Consider the following 27480-nt stretch of genomic DNA (forward strand, 5'->3'; position numbering starts at 1 on the left):
TCTAGGATGCTTTGACCAAAGGCAAGTCCTTGGCTCATTGTCTGCTGGTGCTTCATCCTGAGCCGTTTTCTTGGAAGTTTTTTATCATTGGTATTTTGACATTGGTGGAAACTGAATAAAGATTCATGCACCTTGTGTCTTTTACTGTGTCTCACACCTGCACACAAACATGGGTGCTGGGGAAAAATAAGCACTACCACAGTTAGACGGTAGTGTGGGGGTAAAAAACAATAAACAGGAGTCTGTGGCTATGTTCAAGCTTGAATGTAGGCCCAGGAGGCAGGCCCCAGGTCATTCTCTGTCAGAGTAAGGAATAAATCCCACACCAACATTATTCTGAAAGAGTCACTAGGATAACCTATCCCAAACTTCAGATCACCAGATAATAAAAATGCAAACCGATATATACCACTGGCATGCCAATAGTGAATAACTTAACTGTTACGAAGTATAAAGCATCTTCTGTCTGATTTTTTTAGCAATCAGGAGAGATATTGATAAATTCTGGTTCTGAAATATTAATTTTTGATGAAAAAATGATGTAGATTTTCCTTAAGATACTGTAATTTGTATTGTGAGCCAGCTACCTCATTCTAAAATATCTACTAAACTCCCATGAATTAGGTTCTGATAAGAGATTGAAATGGACGGAATGAATATGCCGTCTTATTGCTTCATATTCCCAATAATCAGTATGTTTGAATGGGAAGACTAATACCATTTCTTGCCTTTGGTGTGCATACTCCAGTTAAATAATTCAGTAACAACATTTTTCACACATCTAATATCACATGCTCGATTTCATCCATGTGCATGCGCACACACATTAAGATTGGATACAGATAAAGGTAGTGCACCTTTCCAGGTCATAATTGATTCAGTCTCTGATATATGATTTGCAGTCTCTCACATAGCAGGCCTTTGGTTTTGTGAATGTTTTTAGTGATTAATACAAGGTCCTAATAAAGCAAATGGTTCAAAGCAGTTTGTTAGTCTCCTAAGTTAAATATCTAAGGTGTTAGTTCTCAGGTAAAGTTTGAGGATATTTTCTAATTAACCTGTATTAGAGATGTTATTATACCTCTGAGCTGGTAGGACTTGAACTTAGACGTACTGGCTCAGAAGTAGGGACACTAACACTAAGCAAGAACCTTCCAGGTGAAGGTTTAACTTTTTAAAAAAATCACCTATTTTTCTAACCAGTCTGTTCAGAGGTGTTGTTGCACACCTCTGCAGCAGATTGGATTGAATTCGGGCTTCCCGGTCCATAGATAGGAATGCCACTACTGCACTGCAGAGGGCCCAGGTGAAGTTTGACCTTTTTTTTTCTAATCAACGAGTTCAGACATGTTATTTGAAATAAATCCGCAGACGCTGGTCTACTGTCACCAAGTCAATCTTTATTTAATAATATATGCATAGTAAAATGGCTCTGACCAGCCAGTTCAGACCCAGTTCCTGGAATGAAGAGAATCTCAGACTCCTGTTTGTTTTTCTTTGGGCAGAGTCTGGTATCCTTTTTTTATTTGTGCATGGTACGCTGGCTGTGGTCAACCAGTTCAGAGGCAGTCATTAGAATGAAGAGAATTTTCAGACCCCTGTTTGTTTATTTTGTTCAGCACTTCCAACACCAGGAAAAAGACCATCTTTAACAAGCAAAACCCATTAGGGGCAATACTTAACATGAAAAAATATGTGGAGGGGATTGGTGGGGATTAAATCAAAATAGAGTTGGAGAAGGAAATAAAGCCTACCAGCCCCTGCAGTGCCCACCTCTCCCTAAAGGCATCAAAAGCATTGTTTGACACTGTGTGCTCCATCTCCAGGAACATTCAAGCTTGAACATAGCCACAGACTCCTGTTTATTGTTTTTTACCCCCACACTACTGCCTAACTGCGGTAGTGCTTATTTTTCCCCAGCACCCATGTGTGTGTGTGTGCAGGTGTGAGACACAGTAAAAGACACAAGGTGCACGAATCTTTATTCAGTTTCCACCACCAGGAAGAAAGGAAACACCCGAGTGGCCAGTGACAAGCAGTGCCCTTCATATGAAAGGGCAATGCTGTGTGATCAAACAGTGAAGGGGACGGTAGGGATTAAATCAAAATATAGTTGGAGAAGGAAATAAAGCCTACCAGCCCCTGCAGTGCCCACCTCTCCCTAAAGGCATCAAAAGCATTGTTTGACACTGTGTGCTCCATCTCCAGGAACATCCAAGCTTGAACATAGCCACAGACTCCTGTTTATATTTTGTTTCTACAAGCAGTGCCCTTACACTCCTGTTTACCTTTTTTTTCCCCAAGTGGCCAGTGACAAGCACTGCCCTTATCCCCGGTTTTATTTTTTCTTTTTACTCCCTCGTGGGTAAATATTCAAACGAGAACTGCGTGCAGCACCCTCCACCCCAGTTCCCCGAGAGAAAGGGGGAGGACTCCCGCGTAGAGAGCCCTCCACTGGGGATCCCCACGCCCAGTGGCAAATGGGCACGCCAAGGCGTGTCCGGACGGTGGATGAGGGAGAAGAGGTGGACGGTGTGCAGCAGCAGTCTATATAGGGCCCTCCTTTTTACCCCCTGGAAGGGAACAAAATTAAAATTCCGGAGGCGGCTCAGGTTGTGGGGTACAGGTTCCCGCGGGAAGTAAACTTTGGGGCCAATGTGAAATTCCGTCCGGGCTGGGGTGAGCGCAGACGGGATCCCACCGCACACCTGAGCATCCTCCAACTGGTGCACTATGTCGGGTCCGAGCACCGCCGTTTTGAGGCGTCGGATGGCGGTGGCAACGTACCGGACGTCTACCGCTGCCCTGCTCGCTATGTCCTGCGGCAACGTCCAGCCCAGGCCTCCGGCACCCAGCACGTCCCTGACCCTGGTCACCCTCGCCGCCACGGCCCTCCCCTCCAACAGCCACTCGAACCCGCGAGTACGGAGGTGCGGATTCCTGAGCAACGGCTCCCTGACGACAGCCGCTACTCCTGCCGGAGGGTCGGCGTGGCGTGATTTGACCATGTTCCAAACAGTGATCAGGTCCTGGTAAAAGACAGGCAGCTCCGGATTCGGGGATCTGAACCCGACTCCCTTTCGATCGGCTGAGGGCAACGGAGGCTATCACCCGTCTCTTCAGAACGGCAGTCGCCTATCTCTTAGGACCGACTGACTCATGTTCAACTGCTGTTCACATGGATCCCTTCTCCACTTCGGCCTTCAAAGTTCTCGTTTGAATATTTGCTACTACCACCAAGATCTGCACCTGTGGCGGCTCCACCCGGGCTCACGCCCTAGACTTCAGTGCTCACCACAGTGGCCCTCCTACTCGTTGCGGCTTAGCCCCCGCGGGCAAAGACTCCTGTTTATTTTTTTTTTGGAGGGAGAAATAATGCACTCCACTCTCCTGGTTATATATTTTTTCTTTTTTTCCTTTTTTTTAAACCCCCACACTACCGCCTATCTGCGGTAGTGTGGGGGTTTAAAAAAAAGGGAAAAAAGAAAAAATATATAACCAGGAGAGTGGAGTGCATTATTTCTCCCTCCAAAAAAAAAATAAACAGGAGTCTTTGCCCGCGGGGGCTAAGCCGCAACGAGTAGGAGGGCCACTGTGGTGAGCACTGAAGCCTATCTGCGGTAGTGCTTATTTTTCCCCAGCACCCATGGTGTGTGTGTGTAGGTGTGAGACACAGTGAGAGACACAAAGTGCACGAATCTTTATTCAATTTCCACCACCAGGAAGATAGGTGGCCAGTGAAGAGCAGTGCCCTTCACATCGAAGGGCAATGCTAGACTCCTGTTTATTTATTTATTTATTTTTAATTTTCTTTTTTTTCTCTTGTCTATTTTTTTTTTCTTTTTTTGTGAGACACAGTGAAAGACACAAAGTGCACGAATCTTTATTCAAATTCCACCACCAGGAAGATAGGAAGATTTTCCATGGTTATATATATTTTTTTCAAAATAGAATTGACACTCCAGTTTATTTTATTTTCTTTTAATAATTTAATCCCCACACTACCACCTAAGTGCGGTAGTGCTTATTTTTTTCCCCAGCACCCATGGTGTGTGTGTGCAGGTGTGAAACACAGTGAAAGACACAAAGTGCACGAATCTTTATTCCAATTCCACCACCAGGAAGATAGGAAAACACCCGGGTGGCCAGTGACAAACACTGCCCTTCACATTGAAGGGCAGTGCTAGACTCCTGTTTATTTTTTTTTATTTTTTTCTTCTTTAAACACTGCCCTTCACCTCAAAGGGCAAGCACACCTGTTTTTTTTTAAAGCTCTGGTTTTTTTTTCTTTTTTTTCTTTAACACCCACACTACCACCTAAGTGCGGTAGTGCTTATATTTTTTTTCCCCGCACCCATGGTGTGTGTGTGTGCAGGTGTGAGACACAGTGAAAGACACAAAGTGCACCAATCTTTATTCAAATTCCACCACCAGGAAGATAGGAAAACACCCGGGTGGCCAGTGACAAACACTGCCCTTCACATCGAAGGGCAGTGCTAGACTCCTGTTTATTTTTTTTTATTTTTTTCTTCTTTAAACACTGCCCTTCACCTCAAAGGGCAAGCACACCTGTTTTTTTTTAAAGCTCTGGTTTTTTTTTTTCTTTTTTTTCTTTAACACCCACACTACCACCTAAGTGCGGTAGTGCTTATATTTTTTTTCCCCGCACCCATGGTGTGTGTGTGCAGGTGTGAGACACAGTGAAAGACACAAAGTGCACCAATCTTTATTCAAATTCCACCACCAGGAAGATAGGAAAACACCCGGGTGGCCAGTGACAAACACTGCCCTTCACATCGAAGGGCAGTGCTAGACTCCTGTTTAATTTTTTTTCTCTTTTTTTTATTCAATTTCCACCACCAGGAAGATAGGAAAACACCCGGGTGGCCAGTGACAAACACTGCCCTTTCGACTCCTGTTTTTTTTTAACAAGAGTAACACAGGCTGTAACCAGCCAGTGAAACAACAATCCCCTAATGAGAACTGAGCTACACCTGAAACACATTATGTGCATCAGGAGTTTAAACAATCAGTCCTCACTAAAAGGAATGCCAGTTCAGGAATTAGGTTTCCCCCCCCTCCAAAAAAAAAGAGTAGCAGAAACCAACAGTAACATACTGACTGTAACACCAGCCAGCACAGAGTCAGTCCCCTAAATTGAGGGGGCTCTGAATCTCCTGTTTATTTATTTTATTTTATTAAACAAATTACAAAAACAGTTTACAACAAACAGTTACATCTACAGCTGCATACAAGAGACAGCAATTTTACAAGGGAGAGGAGCAGCAAAGCCAGGCCCCAAACCCTACCGTTCAAACAGTTTACAGGGACATGAGGACAAACCTCAAATCCCAGTTTCACATAAAGATATAAAGAGACAACAGCAATGACAGTTGTACATTACACAGTACTGTTACATACAAAAGTGCAGACAATACAGACTCAGCAAGCCCCCGCCCCTCCCACCTTCCGACCACTAAGGAAGCCTGCCCCTACCCACCTTCCGGTTCTCGGTCCACCCCATGCCCCTTCCAGTTCTCGGTCTGCCCTGACACACCTTTCGGCCACCTCTAGGACAGCCCGCCCCGGGAACCCGCCAGGGGTGACAGTGGTCAGGACGGCCTACCCACCTTCCAGCTTCACTAACCACCCTCAGCACCTTCCGACCACCTCTGGGTCAGCCTGCCCCAGTACCCGCCCGGGGTAGACTCCTGTTTATTTTATTTTTTTTTTTTTTCCACCTTTCCCCCATTTTTTTTTTTTTTTCTTTTTCTTTTTTTTTTTTTTCCTTTCGGGCTCTAACGTAACCGCGGAGATCCCCTGATTATATATATATATATTTTTTTTTTTTTTTCTTTTTTTTTCCCCTTTAACCCCCACACTACCACCTAAGTGCGGTAGTGCTTATTTTTTCCCCAGCACCCATGGTGTGTGTGTGCAGGTGGGAGACACAGTGAAAGACACAAGGTGCACGAATCTTTATTCAATTTCCACCACCAGGAAGATAGGAAAACACCCGGGTGGCCAGTGACAAGCACTGCCCTTCTCATCAAAGGGCAGTGCTGTGTGATCAAAAACAGTGAAGGGGAGGGTAGGGACTAAATCAAAATAGAGTTGGAGGGAGAAATGATGCACTCCACTCCCTGCGGCGCCCACCTCTCCCTGAACAACTCCAGGGTGTTGGTGGACACCGCGTGCTCCTTCTCCAAGGACACCCGGGCTCTGACGTAACCGCGGAAGAGGGGCAGGCAGTCGGCCCTAACGACCCCCTCCACGGCCCGCTGCCTGGACCTGTTGATGGCCAGTTTGGCCAGGCCCAGGAGCAGAACCACGAGGAGATCTTCAGACCTGCCCTCCTTCCTCCGTACCGGGTGCCCAAAGATCAGGAGCGTGGGACTGAAGTGCAGCCAAAAGCAGAGGAGAAGGTTTTTAAGGAAATCAAAAAGGGAGTGCAAACGCCCACACCCAATATACACGTGGTCCACGGACTCCACAGCGCCACAGAACAAGCAGTTGGGCTGGGAGTCCGTGAACCACCGCAATCTGCGGTTGCAGGGGACTGCTGCGTGCAACACCCTCCACCCCAGATCCCCGAGAGAAAGGGGGAGGACTCCCGCGTAGAGAGCCCTCCACTGGGGAAGATTCCTGTTTATATCTGTCGGCCAGAACTCCTTGATTGGCTTATGTTAACAACCCCAATGAGGAATCTCAAACTTGATGAGATCCACGTGGACTTTGTATCAATTGCAGCATTCTTCCCCACCTGCCCCAAAGTCTGGGATGTAGGTCTGTTCTTTTTCTTGTAGCTTCTTCTGGGACATTTTCGCACTAGGTCTGTTTTCTCAGACACTGGTGGTGTGTATCTTTTGTGCCCAGAGAGTCCTGGAAGAAATTCTTCCTCTTCAGGTTGTAATGGTATTGAGGCTGTGATATTGGCTGCATCCATCTCAGACTCTGAGGTTTTTTTGACACCAGGCAGAGAGGTGGAGGGAATCCCCAGTTTCTGCTAGGCTTTCTGGCTGTTCTGAGGGTGCGGGTCTACTTTGCTCCTGCCTGACTTGTGAGGTAGCAGCTTTCTTGTGATCTACACATTTGTTCAGGACAGCCTGACCCACCCAATCTTTGTATGTCAAACCTTGCTTTGACCCCTCCTTGTATGGCCAATTTCCTGGTTGAGACCAAACTTTGTGCCTTGAAGTAAACTTTCTCTCACTTAGAGGAAGTATGTGGCTGGCCTTGCCATTCCCTACCCCTACCAATCCCTGTAGTTGCGTGAGGGATGGTCCTATAATCAAATATGTTCTGGGACAGTTTCCTGAAGAAGGGCTTATGCCCGAAACATTGATTCTCCTGTTCCTTTGATGCTGCCTGACCTGCTGCGCTTTTCCAGCAACACATTTTTAAGCTCTGATCTCCAGCATCTGCAGTCCTCACTTTCTCCCTGGGACAGTTTGGTATCAAGTGTAGTTGTAGGCTATTTCTTTACATCTACCTTCAAATGTTTGGTCTGCTCTTTCCACCAGACCATTGGACTAGGGGTGGTATGGAGTTGTTCAAACATGTCAAACTTTAGGAAATGCTCAAAGTCCCTGCTGGTAAAGGACGTCCCATTGTTTATGACCAATACCTCTGGGAATCTGTGTATTGCAAACAATGCTCACAGCTTTTCAATCTTCATCCTTGAGTTTGACAATTAACTCCACGCATGTCCAACCACTTCAAATGGTATCGACAATGATTACAATATTAAGCCCATGAATAGACTTGAATATTTGACATGTAACTGAGCCCAGGGTTTAGCCAGCCATTGCCATACATGTGGGGGAGCTGCTAGTGGTAAATTGTGTCCTTATTGGCACTCTAGACACTGCCCCCCTCTCAAGGTGGCTATGTCAGCATCCAGTCCTGGCCACGAGACATAACTTCTTGCCGATACATTCATTTTGGAAATCCACAGATGACCTTGGTAAATTTCAGCCAGTATCTGGTGGTGAACCTAACTCAGGACAATCATTCTTGCTCCCCATAATAATATGCAGTCCTCTAAAGTGATCTGGTCTCACCGGATCCAGAAAAGTTTTAATTCTGGTTATGATGGCCCTTTTGATTCCCCCATCACAACCAGCTGTTGGTGACAGGAAGGGTGTCCAGAAAGTTTAAAACCAGAGCAGACTCTTCCAGGGGAGGCAGCACCCAGTGGTATATCTGCCAGTGGGACATGGCTCAAGGCATCTGCTACTTGGCCTCCAACTTGTAATTGTACACACTCAGAATAAGAGCCCACTGCTGAATTTGGCCAGAAGCTGTGGGTGGCATGGCCTGTCTTCTTTAAATAGCCCTTGTAGGGGTTTATGTTCTGTAACAATTGCAAAATTATGTCTGGAAAGGTATTGGTGGAACTTTCTCACACCATAGATGACTTCCAAACTTACCTTCTGTATCAGGGCATATTTGCAGTTGACATAAGTCAAAGTCTGGGAAGCATATACTGCTGGGCATTCCTTTCCGTTGGGCCAGCAAGCCAACACTATCTCAATGCCAAATGGGGAGGCATTGCATGTGAGTGCCACATCTCGACTGGGACTGTAGTGGGCCAACATCTTAGGTGACAATAGCTACTTCACTTCCCTAAAGGCTATTTTTTGGCTATGAGGCAATATCCAAGGTTGACCCTTTTTCAGTAGCAGATGTGAGGGTCACCCTCACTTTATCTTTCAATGGGTGTAACCCAGTCTTGTTGGCTGTGTAGTCGAGGTAGGTCACTTGAGATGCTCAAATGCACTTTTCCTTCTAAGGCAAACACCTGTCTTGGAGAAACTTTAAAGCACTATGTCCAAGTGCTCTTTATCAGCCTTTACTGTTATTAGCATGCCATTCAGAAAAATGGCAACCTGGGGTAGACATTGTAAAGTGTTCGCCATCGTCTGCTGGCAAGGGGTGCAGTCTGATGATACTCCAAGTGGGAGTCTTGTATGTTAGTACAATCATTAGGGGTATTAATTGTAGCATACGTCTGGGACACCTCATCTAGTTGCAAATGCAGGTACACATAGCTCGTGTCCAGTGTTGGGAAGGATAGCAACCCCTCCCCTAACAATTTTGCATACAAGTCCTCTATGCGAGGGATTGGGTATTTATGCAGCTGCGAGAAGCACTTTACTGTTTGCTTAAAATCTCCACAAAGGCTTCACAATTGGTACAACTGATGCTGCCCATTCCACAACCGCTGCTGCCCATTCCACAACCAGTTTGATGATTCTTTTGCTTTTCAGCCTCTTGATTTCTGACTGTCTTTTTGTATGTAAGGCAGTGGCACTGGGTGGGCCTTGCAGAATTGAGAAATTGCTTCCTGGTCAACATGTAAGGCAGCCTTAGCTCCTTTGGTGTCCCTAGACCTTCCTGAAAAACCTCCAGATGTTTAATTTGGACTTCACTCAGGCAGTCATTTTCTAATTGAAAAATGGTGAGCTAATAAAGGTTAATCCTTTTCAACCAATTCTGCCCCATTGAGCTTGGTCCTGAGCCTTTTATTACAATCAGTGATAACTGCACCAACAGTTTCTCCTCAGAGATTGGAACTGAAGTTGTACCTTTAATCTATAATGGTTCCCTGATACATGTGCTTAATCTGGCTGAGGTCTTGTGTAAATTAAAGGAGTTGGAGTCCAGAGCATATTTTGTTAAAGACTGGTTCTGCAATCACTGTGCTGTATCAACCTCCATGAGAACTGGGTGACCATTTAGCCAGACATCTATTTTGGTTCTGATTTGGATGTTACCAAGCAGTTTAACTGTTCCAAATCAATCTAGGTAAACTTTCCATGGTGTGCACGATCTTAGATATCAGCCGAGGAGTTCTGTTATGCAAGTCAGGCCTCATAGGATTCCTTTACTGTCTTGAGTCCACATACCGGCAGCAACTCCAATGGCACACTGGCCCAGGTCCCGAAAGAATATTCTCGCCATCTGGCCGAGGCTCAGATTTGTTTTGGGGCTTTGCTGTGGGCTGATCTTTAGTCCCTCTGCCCAGGATATGTCCTGCGTCAGGCTATATGATTGCCTACACTCAAATGGTGTTCCTCAAGCTCAGTCAGAAACGGGAGGATGTCTACTTCCATCAGAATATCCTATAGCTCATGTGCTACACTTGCAGCATTTTCTGATGACGAAGCCAATTGTAGTGCCTGTTTGGAGTATAATTGGGCTTCAGCTGGTAAGCACATTTGCATGTTTACATCATTAATCTCACATACCAAACAGTCTCTCAGCAATTCATTCAGGGATAACCCAAAATCACATACCTCTACCAGTCATCTTAACCTTGTCAAAAATCCTGATATGATTCCCCTAATTCTTGAATAAAACCAATAGCGTCTCAGGATTAGTGGTAGTTTGGGGTTGTAATATTCTTTGACTAAATCAATCAACTCTCAGAAGTGTCTTGTGCTGGAGGGAAAGTTAGGCTCCTAATAACTGAAAATGCTGCAGGTCCACAAGCAGTCAGAAGAATTGCTTGTTGCTTTTCATTTGCCCCAATGTCATTTGCTGGAAAAAAATAATGCCTTTGATGGAGATTGAATGAATCAAGCTTCTCAAACAAAGGCCAGAAATCTTACCCTAACTCAAAGACGACTGTTGCGAGCAAATTTTCTTCAGGAGCGTATCGTTTTCTCTCATCATCACTGAAATAACTCAGGAGACCATCACCAGTTCACTTTTTCTTTAAAAAACACAGTACAGGGGCTCTGACCAGGCAGCTCAGAGCTCATCCGTTTAATGAAGAGAATATCTCAGACTCCTGTTTCTATATTTTTTTCCCTTCTACCCCAAACTACCACCAAACAGCAGTAAGAACGTCTTGTTTATCTTTTTTTTTCTTTATCCCCACACACATTTAACATTTTTCTTATGTAGCTGTTCAGAAATGTTATTACACACCTCTGGAGCGGGTGGGACGTGAACTCAGATCTCTCACTCCAGGGGTAGGGACAACTACCACTGTACCACAAGTGGGCCCCAAATAAATAATGTGAATCCACAGGCCTCTTTGAACGTTCCTAAAGATCTGAATGGTCAAGTATTTGTTCTAATTTAACCTATTTTTCTAATCAACTTGTTCAGAGATGTTATTACTGCAGCAGTTGTGATTTGAATGGAGGCCTCTTGGTCCAGAGCCCCCAAAAGAAAGGACTACCACAAATAGGCTGCTAATTGAACCCATGCTTCCCAGGTGGCAACCCAGGTGAAGCCTGAAATTATTTTTGGCTCCCATGTCCTTTGTGCATGCTTTTTGCTCTATTTACAGTAAAATAAACAATCTGCCATAATCTGAATTGTAGTGCAAGTTAGTTAAGACTGCTAAATGCCTCACAAAGTTCAGTCAAGTTCTTATATTCAAATAAGCACAATTAAATTAAATAGTTCTAAAAGTAGATGAAAAGGTGGTGTTGGAAATCTTGATGTTTACCTACTTACAATAATGCTATTTTTGACCATATTTCCAATCTGTCTGTACCATCCAAAATAATTTAGCATTTTCTGTTCAGAGAAAGTATTTTTTGTTAAACTATTTTTCGACTCAAACTGTTCAGACATCCATTATGCAGCTCTGGAGCAGGTGGGACTTAACTGAGATCTCTGTCAGACGTAGAGCCACTATCTCTACACCGCAAAAGGAGCCCACCCAGGTGAAGTTTGACATTGGAATAGTTTATGTACTTGAGCTGCTTGATGCCTTGCAGGTCGTTTGAGCATCTCATTCTAAGGTTGGTTGACAACTGATTGTTCCAGTTGATCTGCTGACTCCCAGGGCAATATGGTTGCAGTCTCTCAATACATTTTGGATCACATGACCACAGGGTTAATAATGGTCTAGATTGAACTGGGGTAGCCATAGTGATACGATAAGAAATTGACAGTGGTAGCTGACTATCAGTTTTCATTTTCACCCGATATGAAACTTGAAGATAGTGTGTCTGTAAACTTTTGGTATTTGAAGTTTTTGATTTCCACAAGTGGCTGTGAGCTTCCTCCACTGATGCTCATATTTAATTAGGTATTTGCTTGATACTGTCTGTAGTCCAAATGCCAAGTAAGCACTTAACTAATGCCTTGTTTACACCTTGAGTTCAGTTTTTTTTAAAAGTAAAGATTGAAAGTTCATAATACAAAATGACTTGTGTTGGGTATGATGCCACCTTCAAAGTGATGTTGGTATGAAAATGACAGGATTATGAGAACAAATTTGATGTATCCTTAATTCAGCTATTTACACCAGAATTGCATCCGACTTGCATAAAGCTATTTTTCTACTCAATCTGTTCAGAGATGTTGTTTCACACCTCTGGAAAAGATGGGGCTTGAACTGTGGTCTCTCGGTCAGAGGTAGGGACAAAAAAATGCAGAAAATAAGAGGTAATTTTGCTGTAAGACTTGTCAAAGTGGAAGTCATTGAGAATTGTGTTCATCAGCTCTGAGTCCTGAATACCCCTTTTGAAGAATCAGCTTTAGTGATTTGCACAGTCTGAAAGGATTCTGGTAGCTGTCCTTCAAGCAGTTTCATATAGTGATTTTTTTTATTCATATCCTTTACTTAGGGAGACCTTACCATTTATTTCATTGTGGACATTTTCATACATTTTCTGTTACATTTTCTGTGGGGTGGGTGGGGGGGGGGGAGGGGGAGATAGAGAAAGAGAGAGAGATTTTTTTAAAAAGCCTAGTTCATTTTTCTTTCTCTCCATATAAAAGTTATTTAATTATGGGGCTTTTAGCGTGTTCCCAAATTGATGTCTTTGAGCAGTTTATTTATACCAGTGGCAGCATTTCATGCATTTTTAAACAAGGAGCACTATTCATTCATACAATTTTCTTATGCTACAGGCATGGAGGAAAGATACAATGAAAAAAAGCGCTTTCACTTTTGCAAAATATTAAGACCAATAAGAATAATTAACATTTCACGTGACTGGAAGAGCTTGGTGAGAGGGTGGAGCTTTGCAATGACATTGAATTTCAGAGGAAGTCCATATAGCTGAAGACAGAAATCTGTAGGCTTTCTTTGGAAGAGGACATGTGCAGCAGGTCATGTCGGCAACCCCATTAATTATTGTATCCAGAGAACTCGTTTCCCTTTCAAGATGAGTTTGGATTCTTTCAAATCAGTTTTCAAGGAAGCTTTAAACTTTCCATTCTGTGCCTGTGTGAAGACCAGACATTATAATTTGGTTTCTGCAATGATATTTCTCCTGTTGTTATTTCTGTTGACTGCCAAAGCAAGCTGAAGTTTAAAATTTGAAAGTGGATTATTATAAATAGATGCAATTACATGATGACTGGAAATTGATACACAATGACAAGCAATCAATCGTCTGTTCATATCAATGGAGTTACTTCCACCTCCCACGGTCAGAGCCATAGATATAACAGAAAGGCAAATGTTGGTGCTCCACATATTCTTATGTATAATCTGTTTTATTAAATCTCCTTTGTTATCTAGCATGTATGAAAGGTGGTCTGGGAGCTTGTTGCCCTTGTTGTTTCAGAACAACTCTTGGTAGTGGCCAGTGTGACATTGCTTAAAAATGCCTTCTCGGCAGGTCTGTTGTCATCACCTTTATAAACTTAGAGAAGCTTGGCCAACTTGCAGTTCCAAATGTCAATTGACCTGGCAGCTATCTTAAAGGTCGTCAGTTGCCTTTTGAAATGAGGACATGCACATTTTCTTTTAAACATTGCAATGCCTTATGTCTGCTTCATATTACACCTTAAAAGTGTGGAAGAACAGGTGCAAGAGCCACATAGAATATGGTTATATCAAAGGAGAGGACATCCCAAAAGGTTTCCACACAATGATTGCTTTCTTAATGATCTTTCACATGAAATCTGCTTATGGAACCATGATCCTGTAATTATCCAAATTTAAGAGGGGAAGTTAATCCCTCCCATTAACATGAAATAAGATCTTAGCAAATTGGCAGCATATGTTACACCACACCTGCTTTTCTTTTCCATGAGCTGATCTAAATCAATATGCCTCTTGTGCAATTCATTAAAGTTTGACCTTCAAAAATCCTCTAAAGAACAAAACCAAACTAAGAATGGACAAACCTTAGAAAGCTGAGTGTGATTGATGATGGAATATTTATTGATGTCATTTATATTGATTTCCAGAAGGCAGGCAGTGGTGTTCTACATAAGGGACTGTTAACAAAACGAAGCAAGTTATTAACATGGCCTGGGAATTGATTAGGAAGCAGACATAGTTAAAAATCACATAACAACAGGCTATAGTCCAACAGGTTTATTTGGAAGCACTAGCTTTGGGGCACTGCCTCCTCATCAACACCTTCATCACTCTACTTTCTAAATGATGAGGAGCTAGGCACTAGAAGAGCAGAGAGATTTAAAGGTTCAAGTATTAAGATCACAAAGAGTTGTGAGCAAAAAGAAAATGAATTAAAATTGCTAATAGAATATTAGCCATTATTTCAAAGTGGCTAAATATAAAGTGTTGAATGTAATGCTTCAATTGTGTAAAGCTCTAGGAAGGCTATCTATTGTATTCCGTTCTTCTCAAGGCCTCTCAGCAATGATATATTAATCTTCAATGGGGTGCAACATGGATTGACCAGGGCTGGAAAGATTGAGAATAGAGTCTGAACAGATTAAGTTTTTAATTTAGTGGACCTTAATAGACTAAGCTTTGATAGACTAGGTATTACTTCCTTGAACATTAGAGATCAAGGTGATGGAATTGAGTATGAAGATGACTAAAGGAATTGATAAGTTAAATAGAAACCGAGAGGACTCGGAACATTGGGAAATAACCTTTAGTCACTGGTGATGTGAGGAAATACATCTTCATGTAATGGAGGAGAAATCTAGCATTACCTGTCACAAGAGCTGTTCAGGGTGGACCTGTTGAAAGTATGAAAAATTTGAATTAAATATAATATTTAACCATGGCATTAATTGCTTCAAAACCAATGTGGATAACTGAATAAAAGAAACAGATAAGATTATGATCTACCTGAAAGACTAGAAAAGTTAAAGGGATCAATAGCCAACTCCAATATTTTTCTGTTCATATCAAACCACAAAGTGGAGTAACAAGAACTGTTTGTTTTGCCACTGTGATTAATCAGTGTGCTTCTTTCTGTTTTACCTTTATTTTTTCATGAGTTGTGGGCATCCTAACATGGTTCGCATTTGAAACCCATCCCTAACTGACCATGAATTAAGTGGCTTGTCCAGCTATTTCACAGATGCACAGGCAGGAAGCTGGAAGAACACAGCAAGCCAGGCAGCATCAGCTGCAGATAAAGGAGGGAGTGGCGGGGGCAGAGCAGGATTCACCCCCTTTATCTGCAGCTCTCCTTACACCCACCCTGCCTCCGCCACCCCCTTAATCTGCGCCTCCCTCCACACACACCCCCAGTCCTGAAGAAGAGTTACACTCGAAACATCAACTTCACCACCTCCTGATGCTGCCTGGCTTGCTGTGTTCTTTCAGACTCCTGCTTGTGTATTTCAGATTCCAGCATCTGTAGGTTTTTTTTTGTATCTTACCAGCTATTTTAGAGGACAGTTAAGAGATGACCATGTTATTGCATCTGGAATTGCACATAAGCTAGACCAGAAAAGCATGGCAGATTTCCTTCTTTGAAGGACATTAGTGAGCCAGATGGGTTCTTTGACAATTAGTTTCAGTAATGGCAACTATCATCAGAAATTGGATCAGTGTCTTATTTGGCAAGGTTCAGTTGAGGGTTTCTCTGCACAAGCCCCAGTGAATTTTCTTGCGCTTCCATTCCAAATTGGCCTCATTACCAATGCACCTATCTCTGTGGCATTCCTCTTGTCACAATCTTCCACTTGCCATTGGATGGCTGTACCTCTGGGATCCCTGGCACCACCTTTAAAGTTCAATCATTCAGCTGCCCAGCCTGGTACCTGATAATTGTTCCAGGAATTTCAGGCAGAGGCAAATTTATCCTTGCTCTGTCCACTGAATGGAGGCTACATTCTGAAATGTGTCCTGACATGCTGGTGGTGATGGATGTCTGCAGGAAGGAGCTGGAGTCACCAGATTGCCAGTCTGACTTTTTTTGAATTGTCACCATCTAGCTTTTATAGGCGAATGGGAAGTTGAATGTCTGTGAGAGGAGAAAATATCGTAATGAGATCATAACACATGGGAGGCTCCCAAGCACTGAGGATGTCACCTAGACAGGGGACGAAATGTTTGCAACATAAATTCCCAGCTCGGCGAACAGAACCACAACATTCTATCTCACCATTCAACACTTGGTTGGAAATGGAAACTTTTGCCTCCTCACTGGCTATCTTATGATTTTCTCAACTGCTTCACCATGGCCCATATTGTTAGGGTATGGAAAGATTAAATCCTGGCTGCTTCTTCAGATTAATTGCATTGAAATTCCACCAGCTGCAGTCATGTGATTTGAACCTATTTTCCCAGAGCATCAGCCTAGGCTTCTGGACAACGAGTCCAGTTACATTGCCGCTATGCCACTATGACTCCATAAATGTAAATCTGTCTGCCAACATGCCAAGTTTATAATTGACACATAGGGATGCAGGTATTGATTGACTGTATTTTGGTATTTCCTCTTTGAAATGGAGGTGAGTATAACCTCAAAGTTGTGAAGTCTTTACTATAGGTGCCATGAGCTAAATGCTGCTTTTGAAGTGAATTCACCCTAAAAGGACAAGAAAATCAGCCAATGTTCTCACTCCCAGATTATGGAGTATGTGCACCTCATATGAGAACATTGGTAGTATTTGTTGTGTTAAATTATACAGCAAAATGGCTATTGACATGTTGCAAGATAATTAATACTTATGGAATTGAATTCAAACAAGAAGTCTAAACATAGACGCATGGATGTAGAAACATTGAAATAAGAGCAGAAGTACACCATTTGTCCCTTCGTATCTGCTCCACCATTCAAATGACTATGACTGACCATCCCAACTCAGTACCTTTTTTCTTGCTTTCCCACTGTACCCATTAGCCCTAAGAGCTATATCTCCTTAAAATCATTTAATGTTTTGGCCTCAATTGTTTTCTATCACAGAAAATTCCACAAGCTTACTGTGCTCTGGATGAAGACATTTCTCATCATCTGAGTCCGAAATGGCTTTCCATATCCTTAACCTGTGACCACTGGTTCTGAACTCTCTGTTCATCAGGAACAACTGTTGTTTAGATCATAGTGGTGCTGGAAAAGCACACCAGGTCCGGCAGCATCCGGGGAGCAGGAAAATCGATGTTTTGGGAAAAAGTCCTTCATCAGGAAGAGAGGCAGGAAGTCTCCAGGATGGAGAGATAAATAGGAGTGGGTGGGGAGAAGGTAGCAAGGAGTACAATAAGTGAATGGGAGTGGGGATGGAGGTGATAGGTCAGAGGGGAGGGTGGAGCAGATAGGTGGAAAGGGAGATTGGCAGGTAGGACAGGTCATAGGGACAGCACTGAGCTGGAAGGTTGGAACTGAGGTAAGGTGGGGAGAGGGGAAATGAGGAAACTGGTGAAGTCCACATTGATGCCCTGGGGTTGAAGTGTTCCGAGGCGGAAGATGAGGCGTTCTTCCTCCAGGTGTCGGGTGGTGAGGGACCGGCAGTGGAGGAGGCCCAGGACCTGCATGTCCTCGGCAGAGTGGGAGGGGGAGTTGAAATGTTGGGCCACGGGGCGGTGGGTTAATTAGTGCGGGTGTCCCGGAGATGTTCCCTGAAGCGCTCTGCGAGGAGGCGTCCAGTCTCCCCAATGTAGAGGATACGGCATCGGTAGCAACGGATACAATAAATGACATTGGTGGATGAGCAGGTGAAACTTTGATGGATGTGGAAGGCTCCTTTGGGGCCTTGGATGGTGGTGAGGGAGGAGGTGTGGGCGCAGGTTTTGCAATTCTTGCAGTGGCAGGGGAAGGTGCCAGGACAAGAGGGTGGGTTGTTGGGGGGCGTGGACCTGACCAGGTAGTCACGGAGGGAACGGTGTTTGCGGAACGCAGAAAGGGGTGGGGAGGGAAATACATCTCTGGTGGTGGGGTCCGTTTGGAGGTGGCGGAAATGTCGGTGGCTAATATGGTTAATGTGAAGGTTGGTAGGGTGGAAAGTGAGGACCAGGGGGGCTCTGTCCTTGTTACGGTCGGAGGGATGGGGTTTGAGGGCGGAGGTGTGGGATGTGGATGAGATGCGTTGGAGAGCATCTTCAACCATGTTAGAAGGGAAATTGCAATCTCTAAAGAAGGAGGCCATCTGTGTGCTTTGTGATGGAACTGGTCCTCGTGAGAGAAGAGGCAGAGGAATTTGGAATACGGGATGGCACTTTTGCAGGAGGTAGGGTGGGAAGAGGTGTAATCCATGTAACTGTGGGAGTCGGTGGGTTTGTAAAAAAATGTCAGTGTCAAGTCGGTCGTCATTATTAATGGAAATGGAGAGGTCCAGGAAGGGAAGGGAGGTGTCAGAGATGGTCCAGGTGAATTTAAGGTCAGGGTGGAATGTGTTGGTGAAGTTGATGAACTGCTCAACCTCCTTGCAGGAGCATGAGGTGGTGCCGATGCAGTCATCAGTGTAGCGGAGGAAGAGTTGGGGAATTGTGCTGGTGTAACTATGGAAGATGGACTGTTCTACGTAGCCGACAAAGAGACAGGCATAGCTGGGGCCCATACAGGTTGCCATGGCTACCCCTTTGGTCTGGAGGAAGTGGGAGAATTCGAAGGAGAACTTGTTAAGGGTGAGGACCAGTTCAGCCAAACAAATGAGAGTGTCAGTGGAAGAGTACTGTTGGGGATGGAGGGCTTGGAGGTCCTCGTCATAGTGAATGGAGGTGTAGAGGGATTGGATGTCCATGTTGAAGATGAGGCCTTGGGAGCCGGGAAAACGGAAGTCTTGGAGGAGGTGGAGTGTGTGGGTGGTGTCTCAAAAATATGTGGGGAGTTCCTGGACTGGGGGGATAGGACAGTATCGAGGTAGGTGGAGATGAGTTCGGTGGGGCAGTGCAGGCTGAGACAATGGGTTGTCTGGGGTGGTCAGGCTTGTGGATCTTGGGAAGGAGGTAGAATCGGGTGATGCGGGGTTCCCAGACTATGAGGTTGCAAGCTGTGGGTGGGAGATCTCCTGAGGTGATGAGGTTCTGTCTGGGAGATGATGGTTTGATGATAAGGGGTGGAGTCATGGTTGAGTGGGCAGTAGTGATGTTTTGGTGATGGGGTGGGGTCATGGTCGAGGGGGCGGTAGTGATGGTTTGGTGATGGGGGGTGGAGTCATGGTCAAGGGGGCGGTAGAACACAGAACAACTGTCCTGTGTTTACCTTGCCTTGTCCTGTTAGAGCTTTATAAGATTTTGAGAGAATCTCCTCATTCTTCTAAACTCTAGTGAATATAAAACTAATTGATTCAGTCTGCCTTTATATGGCAATCCTGTCAGCCCAGGAATCAGTCTGGTAAACCTTTGCTGCATTCCCTCCATAGCTAGAACCATTTTTCCTCAGAAATGGAGACGAAAACTGCACAAATGATCCAGGTATGGTCTCACCAAGTCCCTGCACAATTGCAGCAAACATTGGCTTTAACTCGATTGAAGAATTTTAGACCATTATTTGTGGAATTTCCTTCCCTGTATTGGCTATCGCGCGATTCTGGCCCCATTAGTTTAAATGGTGCGGCGATTGCGTGATTTTCTTATAACTTGAAAATGCATGAGCACAGAACTATTGTATTATATCGGAACTGACTGTACTTGAATCCTCTTAAATGAAGACCAACATACCATTTGTCTTTTTCACTGTCTGTTGCACCTGCAGGCTTACACTCAGTGACCAATGTACAAGGATACCCAGGTCTCATTGCACCTCCCCCTTTTCCAATCTATCACTATTCAGAAAATCCACATAAAGTTGTAACAAGTCTTCCTTATTCCTATTTTCTATGTTCAGCTAATGGAGACATGTATCCCGTATGCCGTCTTCACCACTCTGTCTACCTGTGCTGAAATCTTCAGGGATCTATGGACTTATACACGAAAGCCCCTTTATTCCTCAATACTCCTGAGGGACCGACCATACATTATATTTATCTTTTTTTTAGCCCTCGCAAAACGCACCTTGTACTTATCAGGATTAAATCCTATCAGTCATTGCCTTATCTTATTTACCAGCTGGTCAATATCAGACTGAAGCCAGAGACCATTCCTCCTCACTATCAACAACATAATCAATTTTCATGGCATTTGCTAACTTACTAATTAAATTACTAATTAAACAAGCAAAACAACTAATGTCTTTTACAAGACATTAGTTCTTTTGCAAGAACTGTAACAAACACTACATTGGACAAACAGGCAGAAAACTAGCCACCAGGATACATGAACATCAACTAGCCACAAAACGACGTGACCGTCTCTCACTAGTATCTTTACACACAGATAAGGAAGGACACCACTTTGACTGGGACAACACATCCATTCTAGGACAAACCAAGCAGAGACATGCATGAGAATTCCTAGAAGCATGGCATTCCAACCAGAACTCTATCAACAAACACATTGACTTGGATCCCATATACCACACCCTGAGAAAAAGAACAGGAAATGACATCACCATGGGAAATGACATCACCAACCCAAGGAAACCCACACATAGAAGTGGAAAACAGGAAACACCAGCAGTGCTTCATCTCAAGGCTCACTGAAGATGCTACCTAGTATGGTGACAAAACATCTGAAAACGAACCCTCTAGCCCAGTGAGCAAACCTACATCTGGAACCTCAACCTGAGCTACACATCTTCTCAGAACTCACTTACTAATTATACTTTCTACATTTACACCCAAATCATTAATTTATATAACAAGCAATAATGGTGTTACTGGTACACCACTGGTCATAGGCTTTCAATTACAAAAACGACCCTCCATCATCACCTTTTGTCTTCTGTTTGTAAGCTGATTTTGTATCCAATTTGCTAACTGTCCTTGGATCGGATGGGCTTTTATCTTTTGGACCAGTCTTCCATGTGGGATCTTGTCGAAGCTCTTACTGAGGTTCATGTAAATCCCATCAACAACACTATCATCATCAATCACCTGGTGCTGTGTGATTTTTAACTTTGTCCATCCCAATCTCACACCAGCACCTGAGCATAATGCTCAGCAATATTTTTAGTTACCTTTTCAAAAAAATGTAATTTTATTGGTCAAATAGGATCACACTCTCACAAATCCATGCTGACTAAACCTGTGTGCCTTTCCAAGTCTTGTTTAATACTGTCCTTCAGAATTTTTCCAATAATTTCCCTACTGTTGACATCAGACTAACTTCTTTAATTATCTAGCTTAACCTCTCCACTCTTCTTGAACAAAGAAATCATGTTAGATATCATCCAGGTATCTGGCACTTTACCTGTGGCCAGCGAAATGTTACATATTGCTGCCAGGATCCCATCAATATTGTCCCTTGTCTATCATTAGATAACTGTAATTAAGCCCTGGAGGATTTATGCACCTGTATACCTGCTAAAGCATCAAATACTTTCTCATTATTAATCTTAATGTGTTCTAGAACCTCATCATCCCAACTGAAATCCCTGGTTACAATGACTTTCTCTGTGCAATCAAATGAGTATTCATTTAAGACTGTGCCAACATAGAGTTATACAGTATTAAATCCTTTGGTCCAAATTATCCATGCCAACCAAATATCCTAAATTAGTTTAGTCCCATTTGTTAGCACTTGGCCTAAACCCCTCATATACCCATGCAGATGCCTTTTAAATGTTGTAATTGTAATTCAAACAGCAAAGGCAGTAGCTGAACATTTTTACTGTTGCGTCAGACAGCAATGTAGATTTCTTTCTCAGTTGATTCACTGACCATGTGGTCTCTACCTTTGCCTCTCTTCCTCCTTTTTACAGTGCCATTGTTTTGATCTTGTTTTTGCCTCAAAAGATTGCCCCTTTGCTGTCTGATAGGTCCTACTCTTTCCCTGGTAATCTCTTATTCTTAATATATTTATAAAAAGCCTTGGGGTTTTCCTTGTTCCCATCTGCCAAAGAACTTTAGTGGCCCCTCTTTGCTCTCCTAATTTCCTTTTATAGCAATTTTCTACACTCTGTATATTTTTGAAGGGCTTCCTCTGTTTTTAATAATCTGTACCTAACGTAAACTTGCTCGATATTTGTTTATTGATATCATTACATCCAGGGTTCCGTGGACTTGTTGCTGTTGTCCTTCATTCCTAGAGGAACATGCTGACCCTGAATTGTCATTACTGTATTTTTAACTTCCCAAATACCTGCAGTAGCTTCCCAGTCTGTGTTTACCAGTTTGTGTCTAATGATATTAAAATTAGTCTTCCCCCATTTTAGACTCTTAACGTCTGCACTGTGTTTATCCCTTTCCATAATGACTTTTAAACTTAGAGTAATGGTCACTATCCCCAAAATGCTCACCTACTGAAACTTTAAGCATTTGACCAGCTTCATTTGCTAAGTTTAAGTATAGCACAGCCCCATCTACAGTAGAACTATTTTTCTACTGGTACAAAATGCTCTCCTGGTTGCACTTGAAAACTTCCACACTCTAATACTTTTACTCTCGGGTGATCCCAATTAGCAATGTGACCCTTTTTCTCTGACACCTTTCTGTGATTTGCCTACATATGTGCTCTTCTATTTCCCTCTAACTATTGAAAGGTCTGCCGTATAATCTCAGCAAGGTAATCGTCCCTTATTTTTATTTCATAACTCTAACCCAACACTAGTCCTATTACATCTCCACATCCTCCTCCTCAGTTCACCCTCCTACCCAATTTTGTGTAATCTGTAAACCTGGAGATATTCAATTTAGTTCCCTCCTCTAAATCATTAATATATATTATGAATAGTTAGACTCCCTGTGGGTCTCAACTGGTCACTGGGAAAACGGTCTGTTTATTCTGATTCCATCTACTTAAATTTTATATACTAATGCTCTTATGCGGGATCTTATTGAAAGTCAAGTAAACCACATCCACTGGCTGCCTCCTTATCAACTCCATTCGTTACATCCTCAAAAAATTGCTGTGCCATTGTCAAGGATTTACCTTTCATAAATCCATGCTGGCTCTGTCCAAGCATATCCCTATTTTCTAAGTCCTCTGCTACTAAATCTTTTACAATGGACTCGAGGATTTTCTTCACTACCAATGTCAGGTTAACTAGCCAGAAATTCCCTATTTTCCCTCTACCTTTTTTGAATTAGAAGGATTATGTTACCAACTCTCCAATGCATTGGAACTGTTCCAGAGCTTGTAGAATCTTAAAAGAAATCCACTAATGCATCCACTGTTTCTCAGGGCCACTTCATTAATTACACTGGAATGTAGATAATTCAGCGCTGTGGATTTATTGGCTTTTAATCCAATCAGTTTCTCCAGCACCATTTCCCTCCTAACATTGATTTCCTTCAGTTAATCTGTCTCACAAGATTGTGTTCTCCCCAACATTTTTGGGATGTTATTTGTCTCCTCCCTTGTTTGGTTCTGTCTTCACTATGTTTTTAACTGGTCTACCATCTTTGTTTCCCATTATAATTTCCCCTGTTTCTGAGTAAAATGGACTTACATTTGTCTTCACTAATTTTTTTTTTCTTTCACATACTTGTAGAAGTGTTTAATTTTTTTTTTGTTTCCTGAAAGCTTACTCTCGTATTCTATTTTTCTCCTCATAATCTCTTTGGAGAGGGGAGAACATTTTCAGAAATAGGAGGGAAAGCAAATCTCAACAGAGCAATGAATACACAAATCTTGACAAATGCCATCGTTATGCTAGGCTGAGCCTAAACTAATTACACCAAGGATCACATGTTTGAATGTGAAAAACACAATAGTTCTCATCACTTTCACTCAAGCACACTTCATTGAGTTTCACAATTCTAGATCCATATCTTTTGTGACTTCTCATAAGTTTTGAAGTAGTTCCATATGTGTTGCCTTTGGTACTTATCCACCAAACTGTTATTTGTGTGTGAGTCTACGTGATGAGTTTAAACATATGCCCCCGTGTTTTGAACTCTCCCACCTTGGGGAAAAAGGTCTTTGCAATTAACCTTATCTGTGCCACTCATGATTTTATAAATTTCTTTAAGGTCACCCCTGAACCTCCTTACACTCCAGTGAAAAATGTCCCAACCTATCCAGACTTTCCTTATAACTCAAACCCTCCATTCCTGGCAACATCCTGGTAAATCTTTTCTGAACCCTCTCTTATTTAATAATATCTTTCCTATAGCAGGGTGACCAGAACTGCACCCACAATGGAAGAGGTCCTGTACAACCTCAACACGACTTCCCAATTCCTATATGCAAAGGGCTGAGCAATGAAGGCAAGCATGCTAAACATCATCTTCACCACTCTGTCTACCTGTGACACAAATTTCAAAGAATTGTGTACCTGAACCCCTCGGTCTATCTATTCTACAAGACTATCCAAAGTGTTACTATTAATTGTATGAGTCTTGCCCAAATTTATTTTACCAAAATGCAATATCTCATGTCCAAATTAAACTCATCTGCCTGTTCTCAATCCATTGACCCAATTGATCAAGATCTCTTTGTAATTCATTCCTACACTACCTCCTATTCTGGATTCAGTGAGGAGAGAGTGCTTGTTTGTTTCGACATTATCATAGTTCAAACCTTCCACAGCTAATTCTTGCTCTGTCAAAGACAGCAGCAGCAGTGCTTCTGATAAGCTGCAATGAGTAGTGCTGACTAAATTGGAATGACTTCTAAAATTGGCTGGGCTCCAACCACATCAGAAAATTATACATAATTGATTGCTTAGTTGTTTGAAGTGATAAAACATATTTCCATACCATTTTTAAGCAATATAACAGTGCATATCTGTACCAGTATATTAGTTTTAAAACAATGTACTGAATAGACAAAATATGCTGAGAGATATCTTTGGGATTCATCTTTCATGATTAAAAAATAAAGAGCATTTGATGTTAGAAGATCAATAATACATGTTAAAATGTTTGTGTTGTAGTTTCAAACAATGTTTTAATAACCCAATGGTATTTTGTGAGCACCACTATGCGGAGTTCTAAGATTGCAGGTTGTGAAAGAAGTTAATTCAGAGCTATTACATATGGGGGTTTTATTTCAATCTGAACGGATAATTTGGAGTGAAATAATAATTTCTGTGCTGCAGAGGGGAATGCTAAAGACAATCCTGTATTTTACAGGCATAACTGCGAGTCAGTAATCAGTTAAGTACCATAATCCTCCTTAGAGGGTAAAATCTTACTTGACCTCCAGCTATATACAGCACATGATAACAGCATTAAATTGTAAAACTCATCAGTACTCTTCCCGGTAGTCTTCACTGTAGGTCGTCCCCTATTAAAGTTGGGTTGGTAGGTCTTAGTTTTGAGATGGTAGTGTGGAGTCCAATCGTTTAATGTTGTTAAAATTTCAAAATATATGGGAGTAATTGTGTATTCAAACCTCGGCAAAACTGCAATTGTTGCAAGCTTTTGTAATTTTGCTGAGCCTGGGAGATTAAAGAAAAGTACTTTCCAGCTTGGATTTGATGCGTTCTTCTGGACAGAATGCTCTCCAGCTCCCAGATGTGCAATGGCAAATAGAAAGGTAAAGCCAGATAGTACATTTAGCAAAAATAGATTGTAAAACATGATCATATTCTTAAAATAGGCATATAAAGCAGCAGAAGGATAATCTGCTGATTTAATTACTTGTAGTGTTTTCTAATAAGTGGGTAAATGACCTGATGTTGAAGTGATGTGTTCTGCTTCATTGTTAGTTGAATTGAAGATTAATGACAAACAAATAGCTATAATATTTTCATTTATGATGTCTATGCAGAAGTCTAACTGCCTTCATAATTTCTACACAAAATCACTGAGTCAAATGTCTTAATTTTAAACATTGTTGGTAAAAGTAGCTCTCATTTTTTTTGCGTTATGTTCACTCAGGAAAAGGAGCCCGTCGACATCCAGGGAACACAATCGAAAATACGACCAGAGGGAGGAGAGAGTAGATTCATCACAGTATGCACTTTTGGAAAGTGCAATGCAACGATCTCCTACAGAATATGCAGACCGTGACAAACGATCCCTGCGTGGGTCACGGATTTATGATGATTCTGAACATATTGAGCACAGAGAAAGTAGGGACGCTGGTCGTAGAAGTCGAAGAAGGTCTCAAGAGTTCAGAGATTTTGTAGATGAGGATATTGATGTACAAACTAGGGATGAATATGAAAGACAAAGGCGAGAGGAGGAGTACCAAACTCGTTATCGCAGCGATCCAAATTTGGCTCGTTACCCGGTCAAACCTCAACCGTATGAGGAGCAAATGCGGATGCATGCTGAGGTATCTAGGGCACGTCACGAACGAAGACATAGTGATGTGTCGTTGGCTTATACAGAGATGGATGATGCACAAGTCTCAATGCATAGAATGGAAAGGCAGTCGAGACAACGCTCTGCGTGTGACCGCAGAGTTCCTGTGCAAAATCAACGTTCTTATTCTATGGAAAGAACTCAAGACATGCAAGGGTCAAGTTCTGGCTGGCAAAGGACCCCAAATCACAGTCCACCGACACCTCGGCGAAGTCCGATTCCATTTGATAGGAGTGACATACGTCGTTCAGATTCATTGCGGAAACAACATCATTTGGATCCAAGTTCTGCTGTTAAGAAAACAAAACGGGAAAAGATGGAAACCATGCTACGAAATGACTCGCTCAGCTCAGACCAGTCTGAATCGGTAAGGCCACCACCACCCAAACCACACAAAACAAAGAAAGGAGGTAAAACGCGTCAAGTCTCATTGAGTAGCTCAGAGGAAGAACTTGCATCTACTCCAGAATACACCAGCTGTGATGATGTAGAGATTGAGAGCGAAAGTGTCAGTGAAAAAGGTAAGCATTAAGAGATTTTGTTTCACATTTTCACTGAGTTAAATTACTATCTATTTTTAATTAGATTAAAATTGCAGATGTAGTTTCCAAATTTTTCAGTTTAAATGAAAGTAACAAGTTGCTAAGATCAGACTGTTCACAGATTTGATCCTTGTCCATTGTGTAGTTGCAGAGCAGTAAGGGGATGACAAATACCATCAACAGTGATGGGCTAAGCAGTTGAAAATGTATTCGTGATGATCTTTGATTGTCATTTCCCATTTATGCTTGCTGGACAATGGGACATGTGAACTTCAAATGAGGACTGAGCTCAGTCATGTGCCTCTGTAAAATAAGAAAAATTGGAATTGTTCATAAAGCAGTTAAACTAAGAGGAGATTTGATAGAGATGTGTAAAATCTTGAAGAGTTTGAATACAGTAAAAAAAAATAATTTTTCCAGAAGGTACCAGAGATGATCAGTAATCAGAGGGAACAGTTTAAGGTGTTTTGTCAAAACGACTAAAGATGATATGAGAAAATACTTTTCATGC

At 42.5% G+C, this 27480-nt stretch overlaps 1 protein-coding gene and 1 long non-coding RNA gene across 44 annotated transcripts in view; one reads left to right on the plus strand and one right to left on the minus strand.

Annotated features, from left to right (window-relative positions):
* The window catches only part of rims2a (regulating synaptic membrane exocytosis 2a), a 1173408-nt gene that overhangs the window by 512401 nt on the left and 633527 nt on the right, over window positions 1-27480 (plus strand). For 42 of the 43 annotated variants that reach the window (XM_087986344.1, XM_087986315.1, XM_087986332.1 and 39 more), the window contains one exon: window positions 25999-26948. In XM_087986344.1, the coding sequence (XP_087842470.1) occupies window positions 25999-26948 (950 nt within the window). Of the gene's footprint in view, window positions 1-25456; window positions 25655-25998; window positions 26949-27480 lie in introns of those variants that run through there. The other variant, XM_087986338.1, reaches the window with a different exon arrangement.
* Window positions 12792-27480, minus strand: part of LOC122549122 (uncharacterized) — a 71795-nt gene continuing 57106 nt past the window's right edge. Inside the window, exon 3 of the long non-coding RNA XR_015756982.1 lies at window positions 12792-13198. This is a non-coding gene — a long non-coding RNA (uncharacterized LOC122549122). The remainder of the gene's footprint in view (window positions 13199-27480) is intronic.

The sequence above is a fragment of the Chiloscyllium plagiosum genome, unplaced genomic scaffold (assembly GCF_037043375.1).
Source record: "Chiloscyllium plagiosum isolate Xiang-an unplaced genomic scaffold, Cpla_swu_hap1 HiC_scaffold_4, whole genome shotgun sequence".
In the NCBI taxonomy this organism is placed as follows: Eukaryota; Metazoa; Chordata; class Chondrichthyes; order Orectolobiformes; family Hemiscylliidae; genus Chiloscyllium; species Chiloscyllium plagiosum.